Source organism: Gorilla gorilla, chromosome 10, assembly GCF_029281585.2.
Source record: "Gorilla gorilla gorilla isolate KB3781 chromosome 10, NHGRI_mGorGor1-v2.1_pri, whole genome shotgun sequence".
Taxonomy (NCBI): Eukaryota; Metazoa; Chordata; class Mammalia; order Primates; family Hominidae; genus Gorilla; species Gorilla gorilla.
Window position 1 is genome coordinate 135472755 of NC_073234.2, and position 16939 is coordinate 135489693.

A 16939-nucleotide genomic window follows, 5' to 3' on the forward strand; every position below is an offset into this window, starting at 1 on the left:
TGAATCCCCAAGCTCACACTTGACAGGAAACAACTCCCAAAACAAAAAGATATCATCACTCCAGTCTTCCCAGAAATAGAGTACAGCATCTGCTACCAAGATGCTTTGCTGGGCTGGCCTAGGAGGAATTGGGGTCAGAAACTAGGAGTGCATTGCTTCCCTTTGGCATTCTCTGTGCATGCCAGGGAGTGCACTGGATTGCAACAGTGATGTTTGTGCAGAGGTGGTCAGCCAGGTGTACTCAAGCACCAGGTGGGTCTCTGCCCAAAGGCTAGGCCACAGAAGGTCCGACTGGGCTCATAGGTAGGCTGTTTGAAAGCCTTGGGGTATGGGATAAGGAAATATAATGTCTTGGACTAAGATTACTTGTCCCTGGCACCATCAGCTAAGCTGACACCTGAGTGATTAACCGCTTTGAGGGAAAATGAATGGCTTTTATCTCTCCATGTTTTTAGTACCTTCAGCTAGTAACTTTCCATATATTAGTAGTAGTACCTCAGTCAATGTTGAGTAGAAAATGGTGCTGGCTAAAGCCTTACAGCAGTTTTCAAGATGGAAAAGAATTTGCTCATTTTTCAAGGTTGATGATAATAATAGCAGTGAACATTTGTGTGCCTCTTTGGCATACAGGGTGCTTTTAGCATACATCATAAAGCTGAAATTGAGAAAAACTGAATCGTTTATCCAAAGTCATGTAGTGAGTCTTTGGTAGAATCGAGACTGGAACCCTCTCACCTGCTTTACCTGTAGCTCAGTGATAACTTCTTGGTATCACTTGCCTCCGAAAGTCAGTTCCTGACCAGCATTTATTATCCTATCAAGCTGCTCTCCTGAGGGTTGCTGACATACAGTATGGGAGGAGAAGGAAAATAAGTATGGAGAAAGAGAAAAATGGCCCTTGCCTGAAAGAAACTTTCAGTTCAGCATGAATTTATAGTGAAAAGTCCTTATTTCAAATCAAGAACTGGGGACCTGGGTTGGGGGAAAGAGGCAGGAGTAGTATGCCTTCAGGGGCCTGACCAGCACTGTGGGCTGTACATTCTTTAGCAGCGAGAATCCCGTCATGCCACATGCACTTGCTCACCATGTGCACATCCACTGTCTTTCTGTTGAACTTCAAGACTGAGAAGGTGTCATTCACCTAAGGACCTGCAGCAAGTCAGGCAGTACTCAACTGATTTGGAAAATCTGCATTTATAGGCTGAATTCTCATCTTCTCTAACAATTTATCATTATAGTCCTTCAGTTCATGTGAAACTCTCCAGTTGCCACTAATTACCAGTGTCCTCCAGAAAGTCCTTTCTGTTGCTAAAATGGCCTGTACTGATACAGAAATAAAAAATCCAGCTTACTCAGGTAGCAGCTGAATGATCCTAAACCATATTTGTAAAATGTAAAGCTAGTGGCCTTGGAATGTACTTAATCCTTTGATTTTAAATCCTCAGACAAGGGTGAGGGATGGCTGAGCAGGCAAGGCAACAGGCCTGTCACAACCAGAGGAGCTCCCTTTTGATCTCTGTCACTATATAATTGGGGTCCTGCTGTCAAAAACAGATTTTGAAACAACTGATCAAATCCAACTCTGAATTTTTTCAGACCTGAGAATAAGCATAAAAATTATTACTCATTGAACACCCAGTATATAGCAAGTATTTTGCCAAACTCTTACTATCCAGTAAAGGAAATCTATTTGTCCCTCTAAGGGCCACTTAACTGCCCTGTCTCATACTCAGCTGGGCATCTTACAGATGTGTGCAGGGCCTCGTCCCAGCGACTGGGTGGATTCCATCAGCAGAGCACAGGCCCTGCTCACTGTGGGGCAACCCAGGAAGCAGGTGACCTGGAGCCTAGACCTTGCTCTAATGCTGATTGTGTACCATTAGGCAAATCACGTAACATCACACCATCCCAGTTCCCTTAGATGAGCGTAAATGTAGTGTACTGTACAAACACAAAGCACTTGGTGTCATTCTTATTCATACATACAAGTATACTTAGTGTCATCTTTGTCATATAAAGGATGATGTTTCTTATTTTAAAGGGCTCTTAAATGTAATAGACTCTTCTCTTGTTTGGTTGGTTTTTCTGCCTGTGTCTGTCCAGTTGGTGAATCAGTTGTTGACTGGAGAGTGCAGACCTCTCCTGGTCTTTTGTTCCCTTGCTGTTATCATTAATTAAGCACCTTTGAGTGTGCATGAGTAATTGAACTAATTTTGTCCAGTACATAAGAACTTGTACTTGTCTGTGCCAAACTTCCTCCTGCTGAGATGTGTGTGGAGTTGTCTAAAAAATAATTGTGAAGCATTTTGCCAGTTTAATATGCCATTTGTAATTGTGCCAAATGCTTCCTAGGAATGTCTGTTTTTTCCTGTAACCCTGATGTTTTTCTTTCTGAGTCTCCTCAAAACTGGGATTGGAGAAGTTCCCACTGGGCCAGCAGGTATTGCTGATCCACCAGAACTACACAGAGCAGGCTTGCCAATCCTTTCTTCATTCTCTGGGCAGCCAGGCTCCAAACCTTTCCTCATTAGGGCTATTCCAGATCACTGGTGCCATTAGCCAATCATTTCCAAGTACTGACGGTGAAGGTGAGGCTCCCAGGGCCCCTAAGGCTCTGCAAGGCAGCTTTCTCCCTTCATGAGAACTATAGAGCTCCAAGTGGCTGCCAGCCACCCCAGTCTGCATTTCTGCAGGAGCCACAAGCCAACTCGGCCACAGGTCTGAAAAAGACCAGTGCAGTGTCTACCTTCTTTTTAATGGAACAGAGGTGACCCCAGAAATGCTGTTTTATAAAAGAATAAATTAGCTTAATTTAAATCCCAAGAAGTTCTCCCCCACACCACCACTTTCTGAAAGTCTTCTAAGGACCTGGAGTGGGGAGTTGCAGTCCACAGATATGAAGAGTGGGAAGCATTGCTTCTGGGCAGATGTGGCATGTGGCATGTGGTCATGTGTCTAGCTTCTAGCAAACTGATGACAATTCTGCAACTAGGGTCTGCTGTATTAAAAGCAAGTTAGTGATGGAGTGCACAGATAAGAAGATAGCATTTAGGCCGGGCGTGGTGGCTTACGCCTGTAATCCCAGCACTTTGGGAAGCCGAGATGGGCAGATAACTTGAGGTCAGGAGTTCGAGACCAGCCTGGCCAATATGGTGAAACCCCGTCTCTACTAAAAATACAAAATTTAGCTGGACATGGCGGCGCATGCCTGTGGTCCCAGCTACTAGGGAGGCTGAGGCAGGAGAATTGCTTGAACCCAGGGGGCAGAGGTTGCAGTGAGCCACGATCGCGCCACTGCACTCCAGCCTGGGTGACAGAGACTCAAAAAAAATAGCATTTAGCAGCTGTGGTTGGGTCATCCCCTTACATTTAGCAGTAGTAACCTCCCCAGAGAGTTGTACCCTATTGGGAACTGCACGCAGAAGGGACCTTGGAGAATGCAGTGGGGTAGAGGGGGTGAAGTAGCAGCATGGAGAGAGAAGGAAAGAGCAATGCCCACAATTCCTGACCCCTGCGCTGCTGTCTCCTCTCTACCACTGGCGTCATTCCCCTTTTCTAAGCTTCAGTTTTATCCTGACATAGTTGGACTCATTGATCTCTGTCGCTGTGCTAGCTCTAAAAATGTAGGCTTATGTGAAAATCTCTGAGATAATTTAAAAATCAAGAGAGGCTGGGAAAAGTCTAAAGGGCATATAATATATATATTTGGCTTGCAGAATAGAGCAATTTGGAAAGCTATTGAAAAGGAATGTCTCCAAGTAATTAGCTCTTTTCAAGTCTTCAGAAAAGGACTGAGAGAGAACAAACAGGTGAACGTGCAGGATGAAGGACTGATGTTAGACATGGCAAAACTGTGGACATTTCTGCCTGTGAGAGTTAGAACTGAAGCTGTGGGAGTTCCTCCCTCAAAGATCTTCAAAATAAGTTACTATCTCATCTGTTAATATCTCTCTGGGACAAATGAGGTATGTGGAAACTGGAAAGAACCCTGGACTGGGAGTCATGAGTCCAGTTCTGCTTCACAAGGGTTTTCGGAAAGTCACTTTTCACCTGTGACTCAACTACCTGATGTGGAAGCGAGGGGCCAGCCTAGGGCCTTGCCTCTAATGGTTGGGTGGGGGTAGAAACTCTTGGTATTGCTATCCAGATGCTACTCCCGTTTCCACCTCCGGCTCCTTTCCAAGCTACTCTTTTTCCCCTTAATTTTTTTTTCATGAAAATGTATATATAGTAAAGCATACAGATCTTAAGGGGACAGCCCAATTGATTTTTACAAATACATACCTGTGTAACCACCATGGAGATCAAGATACAGACCACGATCAGCACCCTAAAAAGAATACTTGCCGCTTCCTCAAAAGCAAACCTCTACTCCAACGTTTTTCTACCTCAGTGAAGTTTGGGAACGTTTTATAGACTCATGTATACTTTTTATGTCTGGCTTTTGTTCAACATTGTGTCTATGAAATTTAACCATGTTGTGGCATATAGTAGCAGTATATTCTTTCATTGCTCTATAGTATTCTAACATGTGAACATACCGCAATTCACTTATTTTATTTTTATTAGCATTTGGATTGTTTCCCATTTGTGGTTATTTGAACATCCTGTGTATGTCTGTTGTACACATTTCATTTTTGTTGAGTCTACAGCTAAAAGTGGAATTGCTGGATCATAGAATATAGATTCTATTTAACTTTATTAGAAACTGCCTATTTTCCAAAGTATTCGTACATTTTCTGCTCCCACCAGCATTGCCCCACATCTTCATCAACACTTGATATTATTTGTATTATTTATATTAGCCATCTTGGGTGAGACTCTAATGGTATCTCACTTTGTGTGCCTGTGTGTGTTTGATTATTTATTGCAAAGGATTTCAAACATTCCACAGTGGCACAGTGTAATGAAGCCCAGCTCTGAAAACCACCAATCGCTGCCCAGTGCTGTCCCATCTTCATAACATCCATTTCCTTTTCTCTCACGTTATTTTGAAGTAAATCTCAGAATTTAATAAGTTCATCTGTAAATAAAAAGTACTAACTCTAAAAGATAAGAACTTTAAAAAATGCAACTACAGTACTATTATGCCAAAAAAATTAGCATATTTTCTTAATATCATAAAATGCCCAGTGAGTGTTCAGATTTTCACTTGTCTTATAAACGTCCATAATTTTTTCACATTTTTGTTTGAATCAAGATACAGATTAAAATGGGCCTACATAGTGCGATTGGTTGGTATAACTCTTTTTTTTTTTTTTTTTTGAGACGGAGTTTCATTCTTGTCGCCCAGGCTGGAGTGCAATGGCGCAATCTCGGCTCACTGTAATCTCCGCCTCCTGGGTTCAAGCGATTCTCCTGCCTCAGCCTCCCGAGTAGTTGGGATTACAGGCGCCCGCCACCATGCCCAGCTAATTTTTGTATTTTAGTAGAGACAGATTTCACCATGCTGGCCAGGCTGGTCTCGAACTCCTGATTTCAGATGATCCGCCCCCTTTGGCCTTCCAAAATGCTGGCGTTACAGGCGTGAGCTACCACGCCCGGCCTGGTTGGTATAACTCAAGTCTTTTTTTATTTCTGTGTTCCTCCTTTTATCTGTTTTTTCCCTTGCAATGTTTTTGTTAAGGAAATGGAGTTGTTTGTTGTATAGAATTTTCTTTTTTTCTTTTTTTCTTTTTTGAGGTGGAGTCTCGCACTGTCACCCAGGCTGGAGTGCAATGGCGTGATCTTAGCTCATTGCAACCTCTGCCTCCTGGGTTCAAGCGATTCTCCTGCCTCATTCCCCAAGTAGCTGGGATTTCAGGCGCCCACCACCACGCCCAGCTAATTTTTGTATTTTTGTTGAGGCAGGGTTTCATCATGTTGGCCTGGCTGGTCTCATACTCCTGACCTTAGGTGATCTGCCCGCCTCGGCCTCCCAAAGTGCTGGGATTACAGGCGTGAGCCACCGCGCCCAGTCAGAATTTTCTAGATCTGGATTTTGCTGAGTGCATCTCCTGATGTAGTTTAACATGTTCTTCTCTGCTATTTATTTTTCTATAAATTGGTGGTTGGATCCAGAAGCATGATCAGGTTGAGGGTCAATTTGTCTTGGTTTTTGTGTTTGGTAAACCTCAAACCATTTGCTCTTTCTTTGAAAGCTGCACCAAAGCCAGCTGGAGCTTCAGGAGGTGCGTCTCTCCTGCCGACAGCTGCAGGTGAAGGTGGAAGAACTCACTGAGGAGAGGAGTCTGCAGAGCTCTGCCGCCACCAGCACATCCCTCCTGTCAGAGATCGAGCAGAGCATGGAGGCTGAGGAGCTGGAGCAAGAGCGAGAGCAGGTGCTGACCTGCCTGTCACCCCACAGGCGAGGCTACCTGGGGTTGCTTAGGGCTCGTCCTCCTCCCTAGTGCTCAGCTGCCATCCTGGCAAGGCTGTGCCCCTGTGCCTGTGTCAGCCCCTTGGCCTGCTGGCTAGAGTGTCATGAGGCAGGCCCTGATGGAGTATGTCCCTGGCCCTCCATTTTCCACCCACCTTATCCATTAAGGCATTGAGCAGAATTGCTAGAGGACAGAGTATCATAGGCACAGCCAATTCCCACTCATTGTCACCCCAGTTCCTCTTAGGAAATGCTTGTGCCATCAGCTCCATACCTGTTATACTGACAGAGTTCCAGAGCAGTCATGATCCATCTTCTCCATCTAACTGGTTTCTTTTCACACTTTTCATAATACAGAACCATTCATTCCCCTGATTGTTTTCTGACTCCCACCAAAATAACTGATTATATAAAGAAGTGCTTTATATTGTGAACGGAAGAAGCTAGAGAACAGGGAGAATAAGAATTTGGAGTCTGTATAAATGTACTTGGTTCAGAATAAGTATTATTTCTTGGGACAAATGAGTTAAAAAAAAAACACAGAACAAAAAACCCTTTCTTCTAGAACTGGTGTCTTGGGTATCAGTATTTTGGGTTCACATGCTAGAAAAAGATGGCCAGGTAGCAGTCTTCTCTAGAGTCTGAAATGAATAGTAATTCTCTGTGGAACAGCTGAGACTGCAGCTCTGGGAAGCCTACTGCCAGGTTCGCTATCTGTGCTCACACCTTCGAGGCAATGACAGTGCTGACTCAGCCGTCTCCACGGACTCCTCCATGGACGAGTCTTCAGAAACCTCGTCCGCCAAGGATGTGCCAGCCGGCAGCTTGCGCACTGCCCTCAATGAGCTCAAGAGACTGATACAGAGCATTGTGGATGGCATGGAGCCCACGGTAAGAGGCCAGTCTGAGATGGTCCTTACCCCACAGGAGCTGGCTGGTGGGAGGTTAGAACCCAGTGCGTAGGGTGAGGTCAGCCATGGAACTGGAGCCCTATAAAATATCTGCAAGAATTCTTCTGAGCCCTTATTGGTTGTTTTGGATTTTGTTTTTGAGACAGAGTCTCGCTCTGTTACCCCGGCTGGAGTGAGGCGGCACAATCTCGGCTCACTGCAACCTCTGCCTCTCAGGTCCAAGTGATTCTCGTGCCTCAGCTTCCTGAGTAGCTGGGATTACAGGCATGCACCACCAACCACACCCAGTTAGTTTTTGCATTTTTAGTAGAGACAGGGTTTTACCATGTTGGCCAGGCTAGTTTTAACTCTTGACCTCAAGTGATACACCCATCTCGGCCTCCTAAAGTGCTGGGATTGCAGGTGTGAGCCACCACGCCAGACCGTGAGCCCTTATTTGAGAACACCAACTACTGCTGTGATGAGGCAGAGGGGCCAAGTGTCAGGGCTCCAAAGGCAGCTTCCTGCACACACCAGGTACACATAGAGCCTTTTTCTCCAGGTAGTGATGTACAGACAATGGCAGCTTCCAATTTAGGGGCTTTCCTTGGAAACTTTGCATATAGAAGTTGGTATCCAAGTAAAAACTGTAAGTTGCTATTCTATAGCCCTTTGGTCCTAGTGGTAGGGTTAGCTGTGAATTGGCAAAAGTAAAAGATCTGAAGCTTCCGCCAAAAGAATGTAAGTGAGCACAGGAAGTTGGGAAGATCAGCTCTAAGGGCCTTTTAGAATCCTAGATGTGGCCACCTGTGGAGGAGAGGACTGTTCCCGTGGGCATCCTGGGCAGTCTGGCATTTCTTCCAGCGTCATGACACATTTCTCCCTGACTTACCCTCCACTCACGCTCTCAGCTTTTTGGCTATTATTTCTCTTCACGTTTCATCCTCCTACAGAAAACTTGTGTCTTTCTGCCTGTATTGGGTAAAGTAATATGAAGGGCAGCTGTTCTGTCTGACCATGCCGTATTGATCTGTGGGAGGTATTATACTATGAGGCCAGGTCATTGTGGGAGAAGAGAGCTGTCAGAATGTGGTGGTGTGCTATTCCCACCACACGGCTTCCTTTCCCCCAAGCCTGAAACAAAAGTGAACATCTGTTTGCAGGTTGAAATTGAGCAGTCTCTTTTTTTTTGTTGTTTTTGTTTTTTTGAGACGGAGTCTCGCTCTGTTGCCCAGGCTGGAGTGCTGTGGCGCCATCTTGGCTCACTGCAACCTCTGCCTCCCGTGTTCACGCCATTCTCCTGCCTCCCAAGTAGCTGAGACTACAGGCGCCCACCACCACACCCGGCTAATTTTTTGTATTTTTAGTAGAGACAGGGTTTCACCATGTTAGCCAGGATGGTCTCGATATCCTGACCTCGTGATCTGCTGCCTCGGCCTCCCAAAGTGCTGGGATTACAGCGTGAGCCACTGCTCCCGGCCACGATCTCTCTTCTTGACCCCTTCTTCCTTCCACCTTTTGTCTCTTCCCTCCTCCTTTTCTCCTTCCCTTCATCTTCCCTACTATCTTTCCCCACTATCTTTCCCCACATCATTCCTCCACTCTCCCCCATTTCTCCTCTCCTTCTCTCCCCAACTAACCATCTCTCTCCCCCTTCCCTATCTCTCCTGTACCCTTACCATATCTGTCTGGCTGTCTTTCTTTTACTGTCAGGGCTCCCGGAGACTTGATGATGACTCCTTAGAAGAACAGATAAGGCAGACCAGTGAGGACTCGAGAGCCCTAAGGGAGCTCATGGAGGGAGAGAGGGGTAAACTGAGGCAAAGCCTAGAAGAGCTGCAGCGACTCCACAGTCAGGTGAGCACCCCGACCTTCAGTTCAGTGCAGGGCATGTGCACCTGCCCCTGGCTCTCTTGGGACCCTTTTGAGTTTCTCTCTCCCATTTCCGTGTGAGAAGTGGCTCTCCTTCATCAGATCATCAAGGAATGGTGACCTGAAGTTGAGGTAAACTGAATGTCTTCAAGAGAAGAACCCAGTCCTTTAGCCCAAAGTAAAATTGGCAGGGATGAGAATGGCTGGTCCTCCATTTTCTCCAGTGACACTCTGCCTTACACAGAGCCAAAGTTAATTTGACTGGTAGATGCTGACAGCCCTCGGGCTACTTATGGGTGCTTTTCCAGCAGTTGCTGGGCAGGGAAGTTTGCAAACCAAGGAACAATTGATCTTTACACCACAGTTCCCTTTTGTAAGTGCCATCACTTCTCTCAGCCTGTTCTTCTGCTTTAGAAGAACTTACTGCTACCCTTGCTGTTCCTTTCTCATTTGATCACGATTTCATCTCTCTAGAGAACGCTGAAAGAAGACATTTATATTCTGATCTGAGACACTTTAAAGGACTTATAGGCAGCCCCACCCAAAAAGGAGCTTCTAAAACCTATCCTAGGAGATAGATAAAGGCTCTTCCTGTTGACTGTGGTCATGTGTAGAGGTTCTGTGCTGCTTGGGAGTAGGGGCTGGGGTAGCACCAAGCAAGCAGCATCTAAACCTTGCTCCTGCCCCTCTCCTTTCCTGGCTCAAAGCTGTTCATGCCTTGCTGCTGCATGAGGTTTCTTTGAGATGGAATTTAAGCCTGCCTTTCACTTCAGTCAGTATTTCCTCTTTTTTTTTTTTATTTCTTTTTGAGACAGGGTTTCACTCTTGCCCAGGCTGGAGTACAGTGGCGCAGTCACAGCTCATTGCAGCCTTGATTTCTAGGCTCAAGCAATCCTTCCACCTCAGCTGCCAAAGTAGCTGGGACTACAGGTGTACGCCACCATGCCCAACTAATTTTTTGTAGAGATGAGGGTTCGCCATGTTGCCTAGGCTGGTCTCGAACTCCTGGGCTCAAGAGAACCACTCACAACAGACTCTCAAAGTGCTGGGATTACAGGTGTGACCCACCACATGTGGCCCCAGTCAGTATTTCCTACATTTGAAATATCTTTATAGAAAGAAACTCCCCTTTTCTGGGAGTCATCCCATTAGTCTTCCTGATATTTTCTTGGAAAATATCGGGAGACCTACCTCCAGCCATCTACTGTCCTCTTCCTTCTGTGAGTGACCAGATAACAAGGACACAAAGATGCCATTTCAATCTGTGGCTTGGCCAGGCACGGTGGCTCACGCCTGTAATCCCAGCACTTTGGGAGGCCAAGGCAGGTGGATCACTTGAGATCGGCAGTTCGAGACCAGCCTGGCCAACATGGTGAAACCCCATCTCTACTAAAAGTAGAAAAATTAGCCCAGTGTGATGGCACACGCCTATAATCCCAGCTACTTGGGAGGCCGAGGCAGGAGAATTGCTTGAAACCAGGAGGCAGAGGTTGCAATGAGTTGAGATCATGCCACTACACTTGAGCCTGGATGACAGAGTGAGACTCTGTCTCAAAAAGTTGTAGCTTGCTCACAGCCAAACACTAGAGACTTGGGTTAGGCAGCCACAGACATTCACCCGCCTGAAACCTAAGTTCTTCAGCGGGTAATTTGGCCAGAGAGTGATTCAGACTCAGAGACAGATCTTCTAAACTGGAAAAATAAAATGCAGGAGAAAGTTGAATCTGTAAGGTCTTTGGATTAATAAAAGTTTTGCTTATTTTAAAGCCTATTTAAATTTCCATAGGGTGCTTCTGTTTATGAGTTCTTTAATATTAACTGGTTTTGTTGTTTTGTTTCTCAGAATTATAAAACTAGAACTCCACAGTGGATGCGGGGGGCATTGTTTTATTCAGAAACATAAGCAAATTGTGGGTTGCCAAGATTCTATTGTAGAATATTTAGGAACCCATTTCCACCTGGAAATTTTTCTTAGAAGTTCAGCTGATAATGGTTTAGGCCAATTGCTGTGGATTCTCTTTCAAATGGTTCACCAAGTGGAAGGTTGTACTCATGTCCCACACGGGGTATAGAATTGGACTTCTGTAGGCCATCTCTTCCCAGATGCTCAGTCAAAGCAGAAAACCTCTCAGCCACACTGCACGTAGCAAAGCCACCTCATGGGGAGTAACACTGGCCTCCCAAGGCAGGGGTAGGGTGCAGATTGAATCCCAGAATGACTGCAGAAATTGCAGCCATCACAGCAGGCATGGCGTTCTGCATGCAAGGTTGGTTCAACATCCACTGACACCCACTGCGTGCCTGGTGCTGCACTAGGCCCTGAGAGGCACCAGATGGATGTGCAGGGTCCCTGCTCTCTAGGACCCCACAGTGCCAAGAGGACAGTCAGAGCCATCTCTGAGCCCTTTTGGGGGCAAGGCCCAGACATGGTTAGGTGGGACTGAGGTTCTAGCACACAGCTCCTGGACTGGGCTCAAACCTCATCTGATGGCTGACCCAGCCTCTGAGCCTGTTACCTGAGAGTGTTCTTTTCTCTCTTGAAAACTAGGCCAGAGGTCAAAGGTGTGGGGGCTGGAAGCCTATCCAAACTTCTAAATAAAGGAAAGCATAGGTTTAATTTGACTGGTAATTATTTTTTAGAAGCAAAATCCATACCCAGACCTGAAGACTTGCTGGCACCTGTTATTGTGCTTAAGGAACAAAGTCCTTCATGTGGTGGTGTGCCCCCTCCTACCCCACTCCCATCAGTGGCAAGGAACTGCCTCCTCCTCTGTTCCCCAAGTGGCCCACCCCTCACCCCTGGTGTGTGTGGAGCAGCTGCTAGGATGCAGGGGGGTCTTCTGCGATTAGTCTGTAGAATATGAACACGTTATCGGTGAGGCCCTCAGCCAGTTCTCAGGCCTATCACCCAGGTGGCAGGAGGCTCAGTTAGAAGCATCCCATTTCTGTTGTTTGGATCCTTCATGCTTGACTCGAGTGCACACTTGTTACTCCAGAAGGGGCATGAACATGCAGAGAGTGCTGGGAGCCTGTGGGCTTCACTCGCCAAATCTGGGTGCCTCTCCTCTGAAATCTCAGCATGGCCCTCTCCTCCATCCTCCATCCTCCGTCCTCCTAGCTCCTGCCCTATTTCAAGACCTGCATCCTTTCACACCCTGGCTATGGTCACCACTTCCCAATTTATCTGCCTTCCCCCAGCCCGCCCACCCTCACATGCTTTGGATTGATCTTCCTGAAGCGTGACTTAAAAGTGGGACGCCCCTTACAAGTTCTGGGTGGGTTCCCATTATCAAATGGCAGGAAGCCTTGAGCCCTTGTGGCTGTGCAGTCTGGCTGCATTCCAGCCGCACAGCCTGCGTCCCTCTGGTTTCCCTCTTGCCCTCTTTGCTTTAGCAGAACTGAACATAGGATACAAAGGGCAGTGGCACATGCACCCCATGCTACCCACACCTGGGCCTTCTCCCCAGCTTTCTCTGTGCCCAGAAGGCCTTCCCTCTCACCTGCTCATATCTCCATGCTATTCAGCCTTCAAGTTCCCAATCTAGCATCACTTCCTCCTGAAACCCTCTTGATTCCCTTCCTCATGGAGCACCCCTGTCTCTGTCTTGTCACAGTTACCCTGCTCACATCTCATCTTCTCAGTCAAACCCTAGACCCCATGAGGATGAGCTCAAGGTCTGATCTAGCTGTGTCCTCTCCTAAAGCAGCTAGCACAGTGCCTTGCTGAGAATAAGCACTCAAATGTTGTTGAACAAAAGAGCAAATTAAGCCTTCAATATCTGACTTTTGAATGTTTTCTTTGCTATTTAATTGCGGAGACACCCACCTTATTTGGGAAAAGTGGATTTGGGGGTGGATGTAACCTGAGTCTTTGTATAAACAAGCCAGATCAGTTATCATGACAGCAGTGATTAGGTCCCACCTTGCAGGAGGGAGGAGAGAGTAGAGCTTACAACCATATGCCAGGCACTGCATTGAGCCCTTGATATCATTTATCTCATAATCCTCAACGACAACTTACTGGTGAGAAATAGTTATTTTTATTTCTGCTTATTATAAAAAGTATGTATAGCTCAAAGAGGGCAAGTGCCTTGTCACCTCTTTCCTAAGGCACATGTCTGGTAGGCTGTAACTCGACCAGGTTTTTTAGGCCAAAGCAAAAAGTTCTTCTGAAGTTTTATCTGGAGCATATTAAATGTTGGCTTTTCCTGCCTAGCATGTAGTTTTACCTGTCCCTTACTCTGCTGGCAGAACGTCCGACTGGCCCACAGCTGGCCCAAGGCCATGGCAGGGCTCATTTGGCCTAAGAGGAGGTCTGGCTGTCTCTTCCAGGTGCTTTGTGGGTCTTGAGTCCTGGCCTACCAGGCTGCAGAGTCTGCTGCTAAATAGGGGGAGGCTGGGCTCTGCCCTGGTGCCTTGTCTGCCTGGGGGCTAGATGCATGTGTGTGCTGGGTAGCCGCAGGTGCTCCAGCCTATTCTTCCCCGAGGCTTCTGCCCTCCTCACCCAGCTGTCCCTACCAGGAAAGCTGCTGCTTTGGGCTGTTCTCAGTACAGAGCCCCCGGCCCTGATGTTTCCTGCTAGACTCTGCAGAGTATAAAACCCATTGCTTATGGTGGCAACAGATTGTCCTTCTGTCCCTCTTCACTGTTGGGTGTCCTCTGAATTCCTCCAGAGTGGCTGCTACCCCAGGGGCTGGCAGCTCTGCCGTCTCATTCTGGAGAATGTCTGAAATGTATTGATTTTCAGACACTTCAAGATCAAGGGAAGCTTGATCTTCAGGCTTACACCTGGGGCCTTTGCTCAGTTTCATTCTAGCTGAAGAGGATTAGACCTGGGACTTGAAGAACAGAGGAGTATGCTGAAAGGTGGCATCTGTCCCCTTGTGGGAGGGAGGCAGACCTGTATGGATGGATCCTCCCTTGGAAAAATGTCAAAGTATGTGTAATATTTAACATGAAGGCAGGGCTAGGCATCCTGACTCACATCTGACCTTATCAACTGAGAAGGGGCTCCCACCCTTTCATTATTCAATAAATATTTATTGAAAGCTCTACCAGGCAGGGTTTCTGGTTGCAAACAGCAAAACATGTACTCTGCTTAATGTAAGCAGAAAGAGAATGTATGCGACCTGAAAGCTTACAGAATCAACAGGAAAGTGGGAGAACCCGGTTCCAAAACAAGAAAGGGCCATGGGAAAAGGGACAACAGAAACAAACTGCCACCCTTGTCACTAATTCCTCCCTCGCCTGGGGCTTTGCTGTGCTCAGAGCTGCAGTCCCTGGAAGGGGTTGTAACTGGCAAGTTTGGTCACAGGCCCACGCCCAGACTGCCTGGGAAAGGAAATGTCTATTCACTGTTGGCTTCTTTAGTTGGAGGTCGAGCCTTGTGTCACACCAAGTCTCACACAACCAGGAATGCCCCCAAAATGGGAAGAGATTTCGGATGATGACTAGCCAAAAAATGACAATTGTCTACTGCTTTGGGATTAAGCACCCTACACAGCCAGGCTCTGGGATGCACAGATGGATGTGACATGCTTCCTGCCATCACACAGATCATGGTGTACACAGGGTTACCATACTGTGGGGCAGGGTAAGCTGTGGTCCCTGACGGAGCCACTGGAGGGGTGCCTCACTGCCAAAGGTTGACTCCCAGCTGGGGCACAAGGACCTGAGAAGGCGGTGGTGCCCTTTACTGAAGCATGGGCCACAGAAAAGGTAACAGGTTTGAGGTGGAAGATGATAATGTCACTTAGGTGTCTAAGTTCCCTGTGGCTTTCACCTGGGGAGCTGAATGAGGAACTAAAGCGAGCTGGGCTGTGCCAAGGGCTGTCACGGGGGAGCAGGGTCTCCAGCTTTGGAACCATCCAGGGCTCTGTTGATAGCAGCATCCATGTTGAGTGGGAGATGGTGGGAAAGGGAACGGGATTCCCTACCCTAAAAACTGTGTGTCATGATGACTTATGGTCTTCATTCACTTGTTACCTGGAGTGCCTGGAGATGGAGGAGGTAGTATGCCGTGCTGAGTGCAAGGGGGATCTGGCCTACGGCTGCAGGTCCAGAGCTAAATTCCCCCCACCTCCCTTGCTGCTGAGCTCAAGCCTAGCATGTGATGTGGTACCCTTTCTTCAAGAGAGACAGGCCTTCCCTTGAAGCAGGATGGCAGTGGAATGCTACCAGCCTGCACCCCGACACATGTACCCTGGTCCTGCCTGGGGTCTCTTTGTTCCTTTTTCCCTCTTGGAGGGAAAACCACCCAGGACAGCAGCAGTGATACCATATTCATTCTCCTGTTAGGTGACACTGCTGAGTGTGGAGATGACTGCCCTAAAAGAAGAGAGAGACCGACTCAGAGTCACTTCTGAGGACAAGGAGCCAAAGGAGCAGCTTCAGAAGGCCATCAGGGACCGCGACGAGGCCATTGCAAAGTGAGTAGGGATGGCTTCACTTTATTCTTAAGATAAAGTTGAGTAGATAGAATTGAGCATACGCTCAATTTTTTAAATTAAATCATACAAAAGAATACAAAGGTAAAAGTTAGTTTCCCCGCTACCCACCCCCACCCCAACCCCCATTCCCATTCTCCTCCCCAGACACATGCTGGTATTGAAAGTTAGCTGTGCATTTTTTGCAGCTCTTTTTCTTATGCATATGTAGGTGTGTAGGCAATGTAGTTATTATGTGTTTTTAGACATCAATAGGATGATACTCTACATGTCTTGCCCTTTTGCACTTGTATCTTAAAGAGCTTTCCTTTTTTTTTTTTTTGAGACGGAGTTTTGCCCTTCTTGTCCAGGCTGGAGTGCAATGGCGCGATCTCAGCTCCCTGCAACCTCTGCCTCTGGGTTTAAGCGATTCTCCTGTCAGCCTCCCAAGTAGCTGGGATTACAGGTGCCTGCCACCATGCCCAGCTAATTTTTGTATTTTTAGTAGAGACAGGGTTTCACCATATTGGCCAGGCTGGTCTCCAACTCCTGACCTCAGGTGATCTGCCTGCCTTGGCCTCCCAAAGTGCTGGGATTACAGGCATGAGCCACCACGCCCGGCCTCCAGTTTTATCGTATGTATATATCTACCTCACCTTTTTTTTTTCAGTTTTTTTGTTTTTTGTTTCTATTTTTTTATTATGGACATTTTCAAGCAAACACAAAAATAGAAGATATAAGATGACTTCATCTCTCAGCCTCAATACTAATTAGCATATGGTCAGTGTTATTTCATCTATATCCTCACCCACTTCCTCCACCTCCCTGTTGGATTATGTTAAAACAAATCACAAGACATAGTGTCATCTCCATAAACACTTCAGTATACATCTCTACCAGAAAGAATTTTTAAAAAAAAAAACACAATACAATGATCACACTTGAAAAAAATAATTTCTTAAAATATCAGAATCCAGTTGATGTTAGAATTTCCCCAATTGGCCCATAAATATCTTTTGATAACTGATTTAGAATCAGACTCCGAAGCCTACATATTCCATTTAACTGATGTGTCCCAAAAGTCTGTAACATCTCCTCTTTCTTCTTTTTCATATTATATTTATTTGTTGAAGAAAGTGGATCATTTCTCTCACAGATTTGCTGCATTCTGGGTTTGATTGCATCCCATAGCGTCATTTAGCATTTTCCTCTGTCCCTTATATTTCCAATAAACTAGGTCTTTTTTTTGGAGACAGAGTCTCACTCTGTCACCCAGGCTGGAGTGCAGTGGCATGATCTTGGCTCACTGCAACCTCCCCATCATGGTCTTGAGCGATCCTCCCACCTCAGCCTCCCGAGTAGCTGGGACCTCAGGTACACACTACCACACCTGG

General features: G+C 46.6%; 1 protein-coding gene across 4 annotated transcripts in view; it reads left to right on the forward strand.

Annotated features, from left to right (window-relative positions):
- BICDL1 (BICD family like cargo adaptor 1) overlaps positions 1–16939 on the forward strand; it is a 108252-nt gene that overhangs the window by 79338 nt on the left and 11975 nt on the right. For 3 of the 4 annotated variants that reach the window (XR_004071933.3, XM_019038139.4, XM_019038140.4), the window contains 4 exons: positions 6141–6320; positions 7031–7249; positions 8962–9105; positions 15418–15548. Coding sequence is in view for 3 of the 4 variants with exons in the window: in XM_019038139.4 (XP_018893684.3) it covers positions 6141–6320; positions 7031–7249; positions 8962–9105; positions 15418–15548 (674 nt within the window). In the remaining variant the exon portion in view is untranslated. The remainder of the gene's footprint in view (positions 1–6140; positions 6321–7030; positions 7250–8961; positions 9106–15417; positions 15549–16939) is intronic. The other variant, XM_004053985.4, reaches the window with a different exon arrangement.